Source organism: Palaemon carinicauda, chromosome 2 (assembly GCF_036898095.1).
Source record: "Palaemon carinicauda isolate YSFRI2023 chromosome 2, ASM3689809v2, whole genome shotgun sequence".
NCBI classification, from domain to species: Eukaryota; Metazoa; Arthropoda; class Malacostraca; order Decapoda; family Palaemonidae; genus Palaemon; species Palaemon carinicauda.
In genome coordinates, this window is record NC_090726.1 from 190,261,234 (window position 1) to 190,276,233 (window position 15,000).

Sequence of the window (15,000 nt, forward strand, 5' to 3'; positions counted from 1 at the left end):
CTCTCTCTCTCTCTCTCTCTCTCTCTCTCTCTCTGTAGTTATTGTTTTAATACCATTCTCCCTCGTATATATGGCTTATCCTGATATCCTAGAACTTGGGAGATCCATCATGCTTTGTGGGAATTAAACATGTCAAAGATACGCTCTTTCTCTATTTGTTTCTTTAATCGGAACAACTCCCTCTGGACCACTCTTGGTAAACGAAAGTCTCTCTCTCTCTCTCTCTCTCTCTCTCTCTCTCTCTCTCTCTCTCTCTCTCTCTCAGGTTTGCCGTGGATGTTGACCAATTCAGTGCCCTTGAGGAAAGGATAAAAAATCTTGGTTTTGGGAGATACCGTAGACTAGTCCTATAAGATTGATATTTTCTTCGTTAGCATTTGATTATAGCATTCAAAATATATGTTTTATTATTATTATTATTATTATTATTATTATTATTATTATTATTGTTTTTGTTGTTGTTATTATAGAGCATGTATAATGAGCGAGCAAGCATTTACTAACATTGATCCAAATAATATAAGACGTAGGCCTATTCACGCATTCGATGAAGATAGATATAGGGTAGTGATAAAACAATGAACGATTTATAGTGAAGCAGATAGGAGACAACGACCCCATATATAAATGTACAAAACCTAAGGACAAAGAACCAAGATAAAATAGTGAACAAATAGTGGTGAAGTCATCTTACGGAAATATCTACAAAAAACATCGCAGTTCAGATAAAAAAAACTATAGATAGAGGACCATGGTGTTGGAAAGGCTCGTGTCACCATTTATCACCAATACAAACTAGAATCAGGATTACCAACACTGCCAGGAAAAGACTTTCAAAGGTTTGCAGTAGCCTATTGGAAACTTCATTGCCTGGCAATTTGCCGGACTGGGGATCGAGTCTCGCTCAAGCTAGAAAATTTCTTGTTGGGTCTGCAATCTCACCATCCTTGTGAGCTAAGTATTGGGGAGCCTATAGGTCTATCTGCTGAATCATGAACAGTCATTGCCTGGCCCTGCATGGTACTAGCTTGGGTGGAGAGGGGTCTTGGGCGCTGATCAGATGCATATATGGTTAGTCTAGGGAATTATCTTGCTAACCAGGGCAATGCCACTGTCCTTTGCCTCTGCCATTCATGAGCGGCCTAGACGTTCAAAGGTTTGCAGTAGTCCTTTGGAAACGTCCCTGCCTGGTGATTTACTGGACTGGGGTTCGAATCCCGCTTAAGCTCGATAGTTCTTGTAGTGTCTGCAACCTCCAATCTCCCTATCCCTGTGATCTAAGCATGGGGGAGCCTATAGGTCTTATCTGCTGAGTCATCAGCAGTCATTGCCTGGCCGTGCCTGGTCCTAGTTTGGGTGGAGAGGAGGCTTGGGCGTTGATCATTATGATTAGTCTTTAGGTGGTTGTACTGCTAGCCAGGGTAATGCCACTGTTCCTTGCCACTGCCATTCATGCGCGGGCTTTAAAGTTTTGAATATAGTGTAAGCTCCCTGGTGGTTGGTCATGGGACATCGTGATGCCACAACAGAATGTTGAAGCTTTGCAAGTAATAGACTTTCGGGCGCTAGACGGCATGAGCGGTTTTCTAGTAGGATTTGCTTCCTACGATGATCTAAAATCTAAATCATAATTACATTTGATGGTAGAGAACTGGAGATTTAATTAGAGTCTTTACTGTTATGAGAAACTACTGGGAAATGGGAATGTTTTAACAGAATAATTTCTGCATTTTCTAGTCGCACATTGTTTACCTCATTTGTTCTGCCAACTATGCATATATATATATATATATATATATATATATATATATATATATATATATATATATATATATCAGTATATTTTGGTTTTATAATCTTTATTCATCACTTCTATAGGTAGTTTATTTGATATTTCCCTAAATCTTTCCTTGCTGGGCTACTTTCCCTGTTGGAGCCCTTGGGCTTGTAGTATTCCTCCTTTCCAACCAGGATTGTAGCTTTGGTAGAAATAATTACACAAACATATATATATATTATATATATATATATATATATATATATATATACATATATATATATATATATATATATATATATATATATATATATACATATATATACAGTATATATATATATATATATATATATATATATATATCAGTGTGTGTTTGTGTATAGTTTGATATAAACTTATAATATATATATATATATATATATATATATATATATATATATATATATGTATATATAATGTTCCCAAACCAGTACAGGCATCAACAACAAACAAACGCCTCGTGCATAAAATATTAAAATGACGTAAACAAATAACTAATGAGACCCAAAAGTACCATAATGAAAAATTGGGAGATGAAACTACAATCTCATCATCATAAATATCTATTCGTCTAATGGGTAATTGCTTCATTACTCTTTTAAACAGCCGAGGCAAGGGATTATTGGCTTCCCATAGGCGTGACTTGAATAACAATGGGGTAAAAACTGGGTAATATTATTGTAAGACATCCTTGGGTATTACATTCAGTAGGCCTATTGCGATCTTGGTATACTGTATGAAAATGCAAGGATATAGTAATATACTATACTAGTGTACGCGTCCCGTCAAACATGACGGGTAAATATGTAGATACATATGCAAACACACGCACATATTCAACCCTTTCCCTTTTCTAACTACAGCAATTTGGCAATTTGTGGAAGACTGTGGTTTCTGAGTGTACCTCTCGGGGCACCCCCTCACACCAGGGTATAAGTACTCCCTCTCCCCCTACCTGAGGGACGGGTAGAGACCGTGGAGTTATACGTCTGCCAATGCCGCTGAGTGTGGCCAGAAAGAAATACACACACGCACTTTTATATGTATATATATATATATATATATATATATATATATATATATATATATATATATATATATATATATGCATATATATATATATATATATATATGCATATATATATATATATATATATATATATATTTATATGCATATATATATATATATATATATATATATATATATATATATATATATATATATATATATATATATATAGCCAGACCCTTGTACTTTATTTCATAGTGGAGATTCTTCGCACATACAATCGAATAAGTTTATGTGTATACTGCGAATGTTATGAATGGAATCGTAAAATTTACATGCACGTATGCCATATGGAGATATATGGAAGTGTGAAAAATCAAATGGAGAGAAAGAATTGTGTTAAAGTTAATATTTTTTGTGGTTGCTGAAGAAGAACAACAACAGTTGATTTGATTGTCTAACCGAAGAAGAAACCATTTATAAAGAAGTAAATGAGAGCTGATAAGATAGCAGTCCATTGTTACCTATGACGACAATCAAAGTTCCTTAGGAGATGATAAAACTAGTGTAAATAGTTCTCAGACGTGGTGCCACTACTTTCGTCTTCTGTGTGTGCATTGCTGTGGATCACCAGGCCAATCTTGAGCTTGCATACCTTGCCAACACCTTCGTAGCTTGCGTTTGGCTAGCATGGCTTCTATGCTTATACATCCTTTCCATTTTAGAATCTCTTGTGTGAAACACTATCTCTCGAGGTGAGGTTCATATTTTTCTTCAAATAAGAAATGTGAAAATGTTCCAGTTGCCTGAGATTTATGTCATCAATATTAAGTCCTGACTCACGCAGCATTGAGAAGGGTTGAGATACATGCTTCTTTATATACTGGGATTTTAGTGGTCAATATCAGGTATCTGTTCTGAAAAATTCTGTCCCTTAGCAGACCAAAATCACATAAAGCTTTATTTATTGTCTCCAGATCATTCTGATTTGGTCTACTTTTATGTACTATGGCTACAGTTTCTCTTGTGTTTATCGGTAAGTCCGGTGTCCTCTGGAATGTCAGTCATAATGACAGCATCATCAGTATATAAAAGGCCTAGCTGTAGGGAACTGTCGAACAATGACAAAAGTTAGTCCTGACTCTCGCCTCAGTCACAGTGTCTGTACCCAGTGCATAATTTATCCTTAGGGAAGCACTTTAAACAATCATCTCAAAGAGATTAACCGCTCACTTGGTTAATCCTATTTGTTGACATGGTGCACAAGGCTGTGGCACTTTGAGGCAATATGTGAGAATTTAGGTGCCAGTGGGGAAAAGGGTTCTTGAGTCCTCCGGACAGGATGTGGAATCCATTTACAAATGATTCATACCTCCTGACCCCTCCCCCTCGCCCGAAAGACCTCATAAATTGTGTAAACCTTCTTATTATTTAAACTGGAAGTATGTCACTTTAGGTCACAGTCTAAAACGAAATGTTAAAGTCTTGTGAATAGTGCATGCCATGTTGCCAAGGAATTCGTTACACAACAGCGAAAATATAGCGATTCATTTTGAGTCATTTGTGAAGGACTGATAAACAGTCTAGCTTTTTATTAAATTAGGGTTGTGATGGCCGATATGGTAACGTCCCTGACTGGTGTTCGAGTCCAGCTCAAACTCGTTAGTTTCTTTGGTCACTGCAACCTCACCATCCTTGTGAGCTAAGGATGGGGGCGGGAGTGTTTGGGGGAGCCTACAGGTCTATCTGCTGAGTCATCAGCAGCCACTGCCTTGCCCTCCTTATTGCTAGCTTGGGTGGAGAGGAGGCTTGGGCGCTGATCATATGTATATATGGTCAGTCTCTAGGGCATTGTCCTGCTCGATAGGGCGATGTCACTGTCCCTTGCCCCTGTCATTTATGAGCTGCTTTTAAACCTTTAAACCTTTGAGAATACTGGTTCAAGATTAAAGGTGACGGTAGCTTTCCTGATTGAACGAGAAGGTTTTTGATAGATTTTCATCAAATTATGCAGTGGGATCTTCAGGTTTCCAAGGCAAGAGAGATGCCCGTTGATGACTTTTCTTTCAAGTATTCCTCTCCATTACAAAGGTTCCCTCCTATTTCGAGACTGAAATAATCAGGCTTGTGACGTAATTCCAAGAACAAGCGTCAAGATATTTAATAACTGTTAAAAATTTGCATTAAAAAAATAGTAAAAATCCTGGAATAAATATTGCCAGACATTTACCGTTTTAAAAAGGGATATATTGACGTAAAGAAGTGATATTACGGTCAGCAACCCACGAAAGATAAAAACAAAGTATGGAAAAATTACGGTCGCCTGTATTTTACTGAAATGCGATTGAGAACAATATATTTTTTACGAAGAATCTCCGAATAAGATTACGTTTTTTATAACCGCGAATAGTAGCATTTTCTTGTAAGTATAAAAGCACTGTGGAATTTTAAAGTGTTATTGAAAATCTCGAAACCTTGCTTGGCCTCTGTCACGCGTTCAATATCTAATCATTAACGTATATTATTATTATTATTACAAGCTAACCTACAACCCCAGTTGGATAAGCAAGATGCTATAAAACCAATGGGCTCCAACAGGGAAAAATAGCCCAGTGAGGAAAGGAAACAAACTACAAGAGGAGTAATAAACAACAAAAATTGAATATTATAAGAACAGTAACAACATTAAATTAGATCTTTCAAATATAAATTATAAAAACTTAAAAAAAAACGAGAGGAAGAGAAATACGATAGATCTGCGTGCCAGAGTGCACCCTGAAGCAAGATAACTCTAATCCTAAAAAGTGGAAGGTCATGGTACATAGGCTATGGCGCTACCCAAGACTAGAGAACAACGGTTTGATTTTAGAGTTATGCTTACCTGACTTCAAACTAACACGTCATGCTTTATTAGCTAAAGATTTAGTTGTTCATTAACCAATACACCGATTCCCGAAAAAAAACTTTTTGGAAATATTAGCTCTTACAAAATCAAATTACAAAGTGGTCGATGCTTAACTTCAATAGATTTTTATTTTTGGCAATGCTGCTTAATAAATTTTGCAATAATACTTAATAAATTTCGCAGTGATACTTAATACTTTTCGCAGTGATACTTAATACTTTTCGCAATGATATTTGATACATTTCGCAGTGATACTTAATACTTTTCGCAATGATATTTGATACATTTCGCAGTGATACTTAATACTTTTCGCAATGATATTTGATACTTTTCGCAGTGATACTTAATACTTTTCGCAATGATATTTGATACATTTCGCAGTGATACTTAATACTTTTCGCAATGATATTTGATACATTTCGCAGTGATACTTAATACTTTTCGCAATGATATTTGATACATTTCGCAGTGATACTTAATACTTTTCGCAATGATATTTGATACATTTCGCAGTGATACTTAATACTTTTCGCAATGATACTTAATAAATTTTGCAATGATACTTAATACATTTCGCAGTGATACTTAATACTTTTCGCAATGATATTTGATACATTTCGCAGTGATACTTAATACTTTTCGCAATGATACTTAATAAATTTTGCAATGATACTTAGTACATTTCGCAGTGATACTTAATACTTTTCGCAATGGTATTTGATACATTTCGCAGTGATACTTAACACTTTTCGCAATAATGCTTAATACATTTTGCAATGATACTTAATACATTTCGCAGTGATACTTAATACTTTTCGCAATGATACTTAATAAATTTTGCAATGATACTTAATACATTTCGCAGTGATACTTAATACTTTTCGCAATGATATTTGATACATTTCGCAGTGATACTTAATACTTTTCGCAATGATACTTAATAAATTTTGCAATGATACTTAGTACATTTCGCAGTGATACTTAATACTTTTCGCAATGGTATTTGATACATTTCGCAGTGATACTTAACACTTTTCGCAATAATGCTTAATACATTTTGCAATGATACTTAATACATTTCGCAGTGATACTTAATACTTTTCGCAATGATACTTAATAAATTTTGCAATGATACTTAATACATTTCGCAGTGATACTTAATACTTTTCGCAATGATACTTAATAAATTTTGCAATGATACTTAGTACATTTCGCAGTGATACTTAATACTTTTCGCAATGATATTTAATACATTTCGCAGTGATACTTAATAGTTTTCGCAATGATACTTAATAAATTTTGCAATGATACATATCACATTTCTTAACATGAGAACAAAATCGGTTTAGGTTGATGAGGTTATGCAGTATTATTACCATTCCTTCACCCACTTTTTAACCTTCTTCTGTACCACCTTTCTTTCATTATACTGTACAAATGATAACTGCCTATACTCTCCCTCCCCAATCACATTTCTACACTGAATGGTCTCCTAGGCCCCAACGCATGACAATGATTCATATTCAATAGAAGAGATGTACTTAAGTGGCCATCAGGTGTAGATATAAGTCAGGGTTATTATTCTTCTCGAATTGACTCGTTTTTTTTTTCTCTTTCTTTACCGTAATTTCTACCTTTTGGTAGTGTACCTTCCTAATCTGATGAGCAAATATATACATACATATATATATATATATATATATATATATATATATATATATATATATATATATATATAAATATATTTATTTATATTGATTGTATCGTAACTTGGAAATAATTATATAATGGTGTACAGAACTTGGATGCTGACAATAATCCTCATGCGATACATTATTATTATTATTATTATTATTATTATTATTATTATTATTATTATTATTAGCTAAACTACAACCCTAGTTGGAAAAGCAGGATATTATAAGCTCAAAGGGTCCAACAGGGAAAATAGTCTCGTGACGAAAGTAAATAAGGAAACAGATTGAATAGTTTGGATGAGTGTACCGACAAGCGAGAGAACTACTACTACTGCTGCTTTAAAAATTATTCTTCATGATCAAGTGATTCCCAAAATGACTTGAACTACTTTAAAGGACTTACCCACACGATAAGGAAATTGTAGATAGCGATAAATTGTAGTCTAAGAATTGAGCCTATAGTCGTTCTAAACGGCACTAAAGTTTATGTATGAGGCCTATTTAGGGAGATATATTACTCTGGAGTATTGAACTTTGTCCTGCGGAAGGCTGAGGTAACGATTAAAATCTAGACTGTCCTTTATAATGGGTCTAATAGACGAAGGGGTGTTGGTTAAAAAAAAAAAAAGTATAAAATGGGTCAAGAGTCTCTCTCTCTCTCTCTCTCTCTCTCTCTCTCTCTCTCTCCCAAGGACATCTTCGCTGTTATGGCTTTTAATTGATTTTCCTTTTATTCTATATTTATAAATGATATTGGAGTCAATGACCTTCGATATCAGGATGTTGGAAAACTCTCTCTCTCTCTCTCTCTCTCTCTCTCTCTCTCTCTCTTTCTTTATTCTTTATTTGTAAACGATGTGTCAATGATCTTCGATGTCAGGTTGCCAGAAAACTCAAAATCCATCTCTCTCTCTCTCTCTCTCTCTCTCTCTCTCTCTCTCTTTATTCTTTATTTGTAAACGATGTGTCAATGATCTTCGATGTCAGGTTGCCAGAAAACTCAAAATCCATCTCTCTCTCTCTCTCTCTCTCTCTCTCTCTCTCTCTCTCTCTCTCTCTCTCTTTATTCTTTATTTGTAAACGATGTGTCAATGATCTTCGATGTCAGGTTGCCAGAAAACTCAAAATCCATCTCTCTCTCTCTCTCTCTCTCTCTCTCTCTCTCTCTCTCTCTCTCTTCTTTATTCTTTATTCTTTATTTGTAAACGATATGTCAATTATCTTCGATGTCAGGATGCCAGAAAACTCAAAATCTATCAAACAATCTCTCTCTCTCTCTCTCTCTCTCTCTCTCTCTCTCTCTCTCTCTCTCTCTCTCTCTCTCTCTCTTCTTTATTTGTAAATGATATGTCAATTATCTTAGATGTCAGGATGCCAGAAAACTCAAAATCTAACAAACAATCTCTCTCTCTCTCTCTCTCTCTCTCTCTCTCTCAGTAGAAAACAACTAAATCCCCCCAACAAGAAAAGGTCAGAGTTGAGAAAGAGAGCAAAATCCTCTTTGTGTTAACCTATTACTTTTTCTTAAAGTGCACCAGATGCATTTCGCCAGCGAAGCCACATCCCTGGAGCAGATGTTCCGATCCTTGAAAGGAGTCCGATCCCCAATGGAAGTGGAAGGAGTGCAGGATATAGGTCCCCGGAAGTCCACCTCCTGAGACTTGCGGTCGGGCGTCCTCGCCGGGTTCCGGATCATCCTCTCCTCCTCCTTCTTCTTCTCCTTCTTCTTCTCCCAGGAGGTTCTTCTCAGGCTTGTCTTCTTGTTTGCTTTGAAGGAGAACTTTCAAAGTATGGCCGTCGTTTATTTGCGTCGTGTTGATTAACTGCAATAGATTGGGTGGAGACATTTGCGTTATTTATTGCATGGGATTAAGCGTTTTACTCTAATGGCTGCAACGGGGTTAATTAAATTCTAGACAAATGATGGAGTTAGATCATAGTGAAATTGCATTGCAAGTACGAGAGGTAATTTTTTTCTTCGTTATATAATTGTGTACGCAACCCGTCAAGAATGACGGGTAAATATTTAGATAGATTTGCATGCAAACGCACTCCTCACCTCTCACCAGGGTTGGATTACTCCCTCTTCCCCTTACCCGATGGACGGTGAGAGCTGAGCGTGACTTGAAAAAAAATATATACGTGCATATGGATACCTACATACATGCACACATACAAACACACACAATATATATATATATATATATATATATTTATATATATATATATATACATATATATATATATATATATATATATATATATATATATATATATATATATATGTGCGTGTGTGTGTGTGTGTGTGTGTGTGTGTGTGAGTAGGCAGATACTTGCTCTTTATTACATAAGGGAGATTGTTAACTTTAGATATCAGATATTTAAAACCATCGTATTTTCCTGATATAATAAGCCAGACTTGAGATTAATGACTATATCGAATATACAGTATATATATATATATATATATATATATATATATATATATATATATATATATATATATATAAATTTCTACCTCATACTTGGGATCGAACGCTGGCCCCTTCTAATGAAAGGCCAGCGTTCGATCCCAAGTATGAGGTAGAAATTTATTTTTATTTGAACACTATGTTGTGTTGATATTTATCCATATTGACTAATTGGGGGTAATTTGAATGAATTACTATCAATTGTGTCACGTGGTGGGCCGGGAAGTCGGGGAAAACTCGCTGAAAAGAGACTGATGTCTCGCCACGTAAATCCTGAACTGCAGATTAGCAGTTAGGTTCCGACTTCTTTTATGGCCTCTCGTGGTATGGTTGGTATCGACCTGGCCTTTCATTAGAAGGGGCCAGTGTCCGATCCCAAGTATGAGGTAGATATATATATATATATATATATATATATATATGTGTGTGTGTGTGTGTGTGTGTGTGTGTTTGTATTAGTATGTGTTTGTGGTGTGTTTTGCTTAATTTACTGCAAAGGCACTATCATTCAACCAGACAAACTTAAAAGGCTAAATGGTGAAGGCCACAGCCAACAACAACTTTAACGCTGATATATTGAATTGACCGCATTGCATTTAGAGATTTTCAAACGACATTTTTTTTTTTCCTTCTCTCGCTCATGTCACAAAAGCATATCTCAATTCGTCAGAGAAAATGACAGCTGCGAGAGGGCGTACGACTAGAGGGGAAATGAATGTGAGGGGAGAGGGCCCTTCCCTCTCTGTGCCCCTTGGAAAATCACTTGTCTAAACACACAGTGACCTGCTAAGAGCTTTAAATCGAGGGGTGTTTGGGACGGCTCATGGCCCTAAATGTCTTGACAATTTCGAAGAGGGAATTTAGTTTGTTGTTGTTTCTGGTAGCTGCGCGATCTCTAATCGTTATATATATACTGGCTCAAGTATAATTCGTCTTTGCTCAGTCATCATTAAAACGTATGTAATAAAGATTGCACTATTTAATTATATATCTGTCAAAATATCTGACATGAAAATCCGAGAAACTGTGCTGTAAATTCAAAGTGCATTTGGAGGTATTGTTAAAATACATACATATATCCACCACTCCCATGCACCCACACATACATTCACAAAAAACACACACAAATGTGTGTATATATATATATATATATATATATATATATATATATATATATGTGTGTGTGTGTGTGTGTGTGTGTGTGTGTATGAAAGAATACTTGAAACCAGATTGAGAGGATATGTTGAACCAAAGCTGGGGGAATGGCAAAGTGGTTTTCGGCAAGGAAGAGGGACAACCGATATGATTTTCTCACTCAAGATGATATTCGAGAAAAGCTGGGAATGGAACAGGGACAGATATATTGCTTTTATAGACCTAGAAAAGGCTTTTGATAGAGTACCAAGAATGAAAATATGGGATGCCCTAAAAGACCCTTACTATGGAATCCCTGAGAAACTTAAAAGAGCAATTTATAACACCTATCAAAACATCAAATCCAGAGTAAAAACAAATCAAGAGAATGAAGATTGGTTTGAAATTAAATCAGGAGTAAGACAGGGCAGCGTCCTTTCTCCACTTCTTTTTATATTGTTCCTAGACAAATGTATGAGGGAACGAGGCGAGGACGAAGCTTAAGATATGATCATCAACCTTCTGTATGCAGATGACCACGCAATGATAGCCCCCAACGCAGAAGCTCTCCAAGAAAACGTCAACAACTTTAATGCGATCTTAACAGCAAATGGAATGCGGATCAACAAGGATAAGACAGAGATTATGCACCTATCACGAACACCAAACAACGTAGATTTAGAATTAGGTCATACATTGAAACAGTGTAGAAATTTCAAATTCTTAGGAGTGGAGTTTTGTGACCAAAACGATCCAAAACTGGAAATAACTACCCGAGTTCAGAAATTCAGTAACAATTTGTATCTGCTCTACCCACTAATGAAAGACAGAAACATACCTCGCAAAGTGAAAACCATAATATACCTAGCTATTTTAAGACCAATATTGACTTATGGCCATGAATCATGGACATTAACATCAAGAACTAGAAGCCAACTCCAAGCAGCTGAAATGAAAGCCTTAAGACTCATAAAAGGTGTGACAAGACTGGATAGACTACGAAATGAAGATATTAGAAGAGAACTGGGAGTGGAGGGGATTCTGGATTTTGTGGAGAGAGGACAGCTTAGATGGTTTGGACATGTCAAAAGAATGGAGGAAGAGCGATATCCTGTAAGGTTTTTGGAATGGACACCAGAAGGAAGGAGACCGGTTGGAAGACCAAAACTGAGATGGCTACAAAACATAGAGAGAGGAGTAGAGAGGAGAGGCTTCAGTTTGCGGGAAGTTGATGAGATGAGGCTCTATGAGGATCGCCAAGAATGGAGACAGTTCTTGAAGCAGGACGACTGACAGGCCTGGAGGCCTACCTGGCGTCTGGTGAGAAGGATGATATATATATGTATATATATATATATATATATATATATATATATATATATATATATATATATATATATATATATATATATATAGTGTGTGTGTGTGTGTGCGTGCGTGCACGTGTGTGTGTATTTGTGGAGACGGAAAGTGCTAGATGAATAGGTTCCGTGGACAGAACGAATTATTATTATTATTATTATTATTATTATTATTTTTATTAATATTATTATTGTTGTTGTTATTGTTGATGATGATGATGATGATATTGTTGTTATTAGCCAAGCTGCAACCCTTGATTGAAAAACAGGCTGCTGCAACCCCAAGGTCATCAAGAGGAAAAAAGAAACCCAGTGAGGAAAGGAATTTTGAAAATAATAAATTTATTAAGAAGTAATGAATAAAGACTGTAAAATATGTTAAGATCAGTAACAACGTTAGCAAATCAGTCCTAAATGAATTATGAAAGCGAGACTTAAGTCAGCTTATTCATCAGAAAAGCATTTGCAAAAGGTTCTGTTAACCTCCATTGCACAGGGCAATAGATTTGGCTCTTCGTAACTAGCTTTTGCGGTCAGTCGCAGCCAGGTTACATAAGGGTCATGGGTTTAGCAAACTCATCTCGGAATCATTCCTGTGTGTGTATGTGTGTGTGTGTGTGTGTGAGTAAGTGAATGAGTGAATGTGCGTGCTTATAAGTCTTTTATGATCACTGGTGATTGATAAAATTAATTCAATTTCCTATCTTTTCAATTAATTTTTTTGTATATATAATTATTGACACTATATCTGGCCTATTGCCAGGAATTGATGGCTACCATTGTTTTAATAATCTGATGACTACTATTGTTTCAGGGTTAAAGAGCAAGGAACACAAACGGTAAAATTTTTGAATATTTTTAAAAAAATCTTCACGAATTCGGTATTATTTAGTAAAGTATATGCAATTTGCGTATTTATTTCATATCGGATTACATGGTCATCCTTACACTGCAAGAGATTGCACTTAGATTAAGGGTTGCGGTGACCTCGAGGTAGCGCCCGTGCCTGGTGATTGCCGGACTGGGGTTCGAGTCCCGCTCAGACTCGGTAGTTCCTTTGGCCACTGCAACCTTAACATCCTTGTGAGCTAAGGATGGGGGTGTTTGGGAGACCTTATAGAGCTATCTGCTGAGTCATCAGCAGCCATTGCCTGGCTCTCCTTGGTCCTAGCTTGGGTGGAGAGGGGCCTTGGTTGCTGATCATATGTAATATGGTCAGTCTAGGTTGCTTGATAGGGCAATGTCACTGTCCTTTGCCTCTGCCATTCATGAGTGGCTTTTAAACCTTCAAACAGTGGAAGTTGTATATAAATTCAGCTTTGCTTGCACAATTGGAGTCCAATTGTCCTCGCTCTGTACACACCCTTCATTTATATAATAGGAAATATTATGCCATGCCTTTAGCGAAATGATTTGGTTCGCTGAGTGGAATAGCCGCAGTGAGGTATCAAACTGTTTGTAAAAGACAGAAGCCTTTTTATACTTTAACTTGGTTATATTTAGGCTGGTATATCTCCTTTTTTAATTATGATGATAATAATAATAATAGTAATAATAATAAAAATGATAAATCTGTTATATTTTGGGCTGGTGTGTCTCATTTTAATAATAATAATAATAATGATAATAATAATAATACTAATAATAATAATAATAATAATAATAATAATAATAATAAAAACTCGGTTATATTTGGCCTGGTTAATTTCCTTCTTTTAATAATAATAATAATAATAATGATAATAATAATAATAATAATAATAATAATAATAATAATAATAACAACAATAATAATATTAACTTATAAACCTAAATCTTCAAAGCTCTCCATGCAAGTGCCTGTTTATGTTCCTGGTCTTTTTCTCCTTCTCCTATCTCTGGGAGTTTCAGAAATTTCGCAGGAGACAAAAAATAAAAAATAAAAAAAAATATATATGATAATTTGATTACAAGTTTTGGAGACTGCGAGTTTCGGGACTTTGGATCAACCCGGTCTTTGTTCACTTCAGTTTTTTTCACTTTTTTGTTATTCTTGATATTAATAACGATAACAGTAAAGATGGTGATGATAAAGGTTTAAGAATGTTATATTTTGTATATGAAATATTTTATTTTGATTGTTCTTTATTTCTCTTGTAGTTTATTTATTTCCTTGTTTCCTTTCCTCACTTGGCCATTTTTCTCTGTTGGAGTGCTTGCTCAACTAGGGTTGTAGTTTGTATTGTAATAATAGTAATCATCATCATCATCATCATCATCATAATAATAATAATAATAATAATAATGATAATAATAATAATAATAATAACGGTTCTTTTAAAATCTAGTGCTGTTTGGTTGTGTTTTCTGGCCTACTCTTTACACATTCTCTTCTTTATCATACGCCTGACAACACTAAGATAACCAAAATATTCTTCACTCTTGGGGTTAACTATTGTATTGTAACTGTTCAGTGGCTACTTTCCACTTGGTAAGGGTAGAAGAGACTCTATAGTCAATTTCTTTTAGCGAGGCAGATTTGCACCGACTCGCAGCGGTGTCCTTTTAGGTCGGAAAAGTTTCCTGATCGCTGATTGGTTGGACGAGATAATTCTAACCAATCAGCGA

The 15,000-nt window shown here is 35.5% G+C and overlaps 1 protein-coding gene across 3 annotated transcripts in view; it reads right to left on the reverse strand.

The window, feature by feature from the left end:
• LOC137628753 (uncharacterized) overlaps positions 1–15,000 on the reverse strand; it is an 86,176-nt gene that overhangs the window by 18,392 nt on the left and 52,784 nt on the right. For 2 of the 3 annotated variants that reach the window (XM_068359950.1, XM_068359941.1), the window contains exon 4: positions 8,946–9,250. In XM_068359950.1, the coding sequence (XP_068216051.1) occupies positions 8,946–9,250 (305 nt within the window). Of the gene's footprint in view, positions 1–8,938; positions 9,251–15,000 lie in introns of all 3 variants that reach the window. The other variant, XM_068359958.1, reaches the window with a different exon arrangement.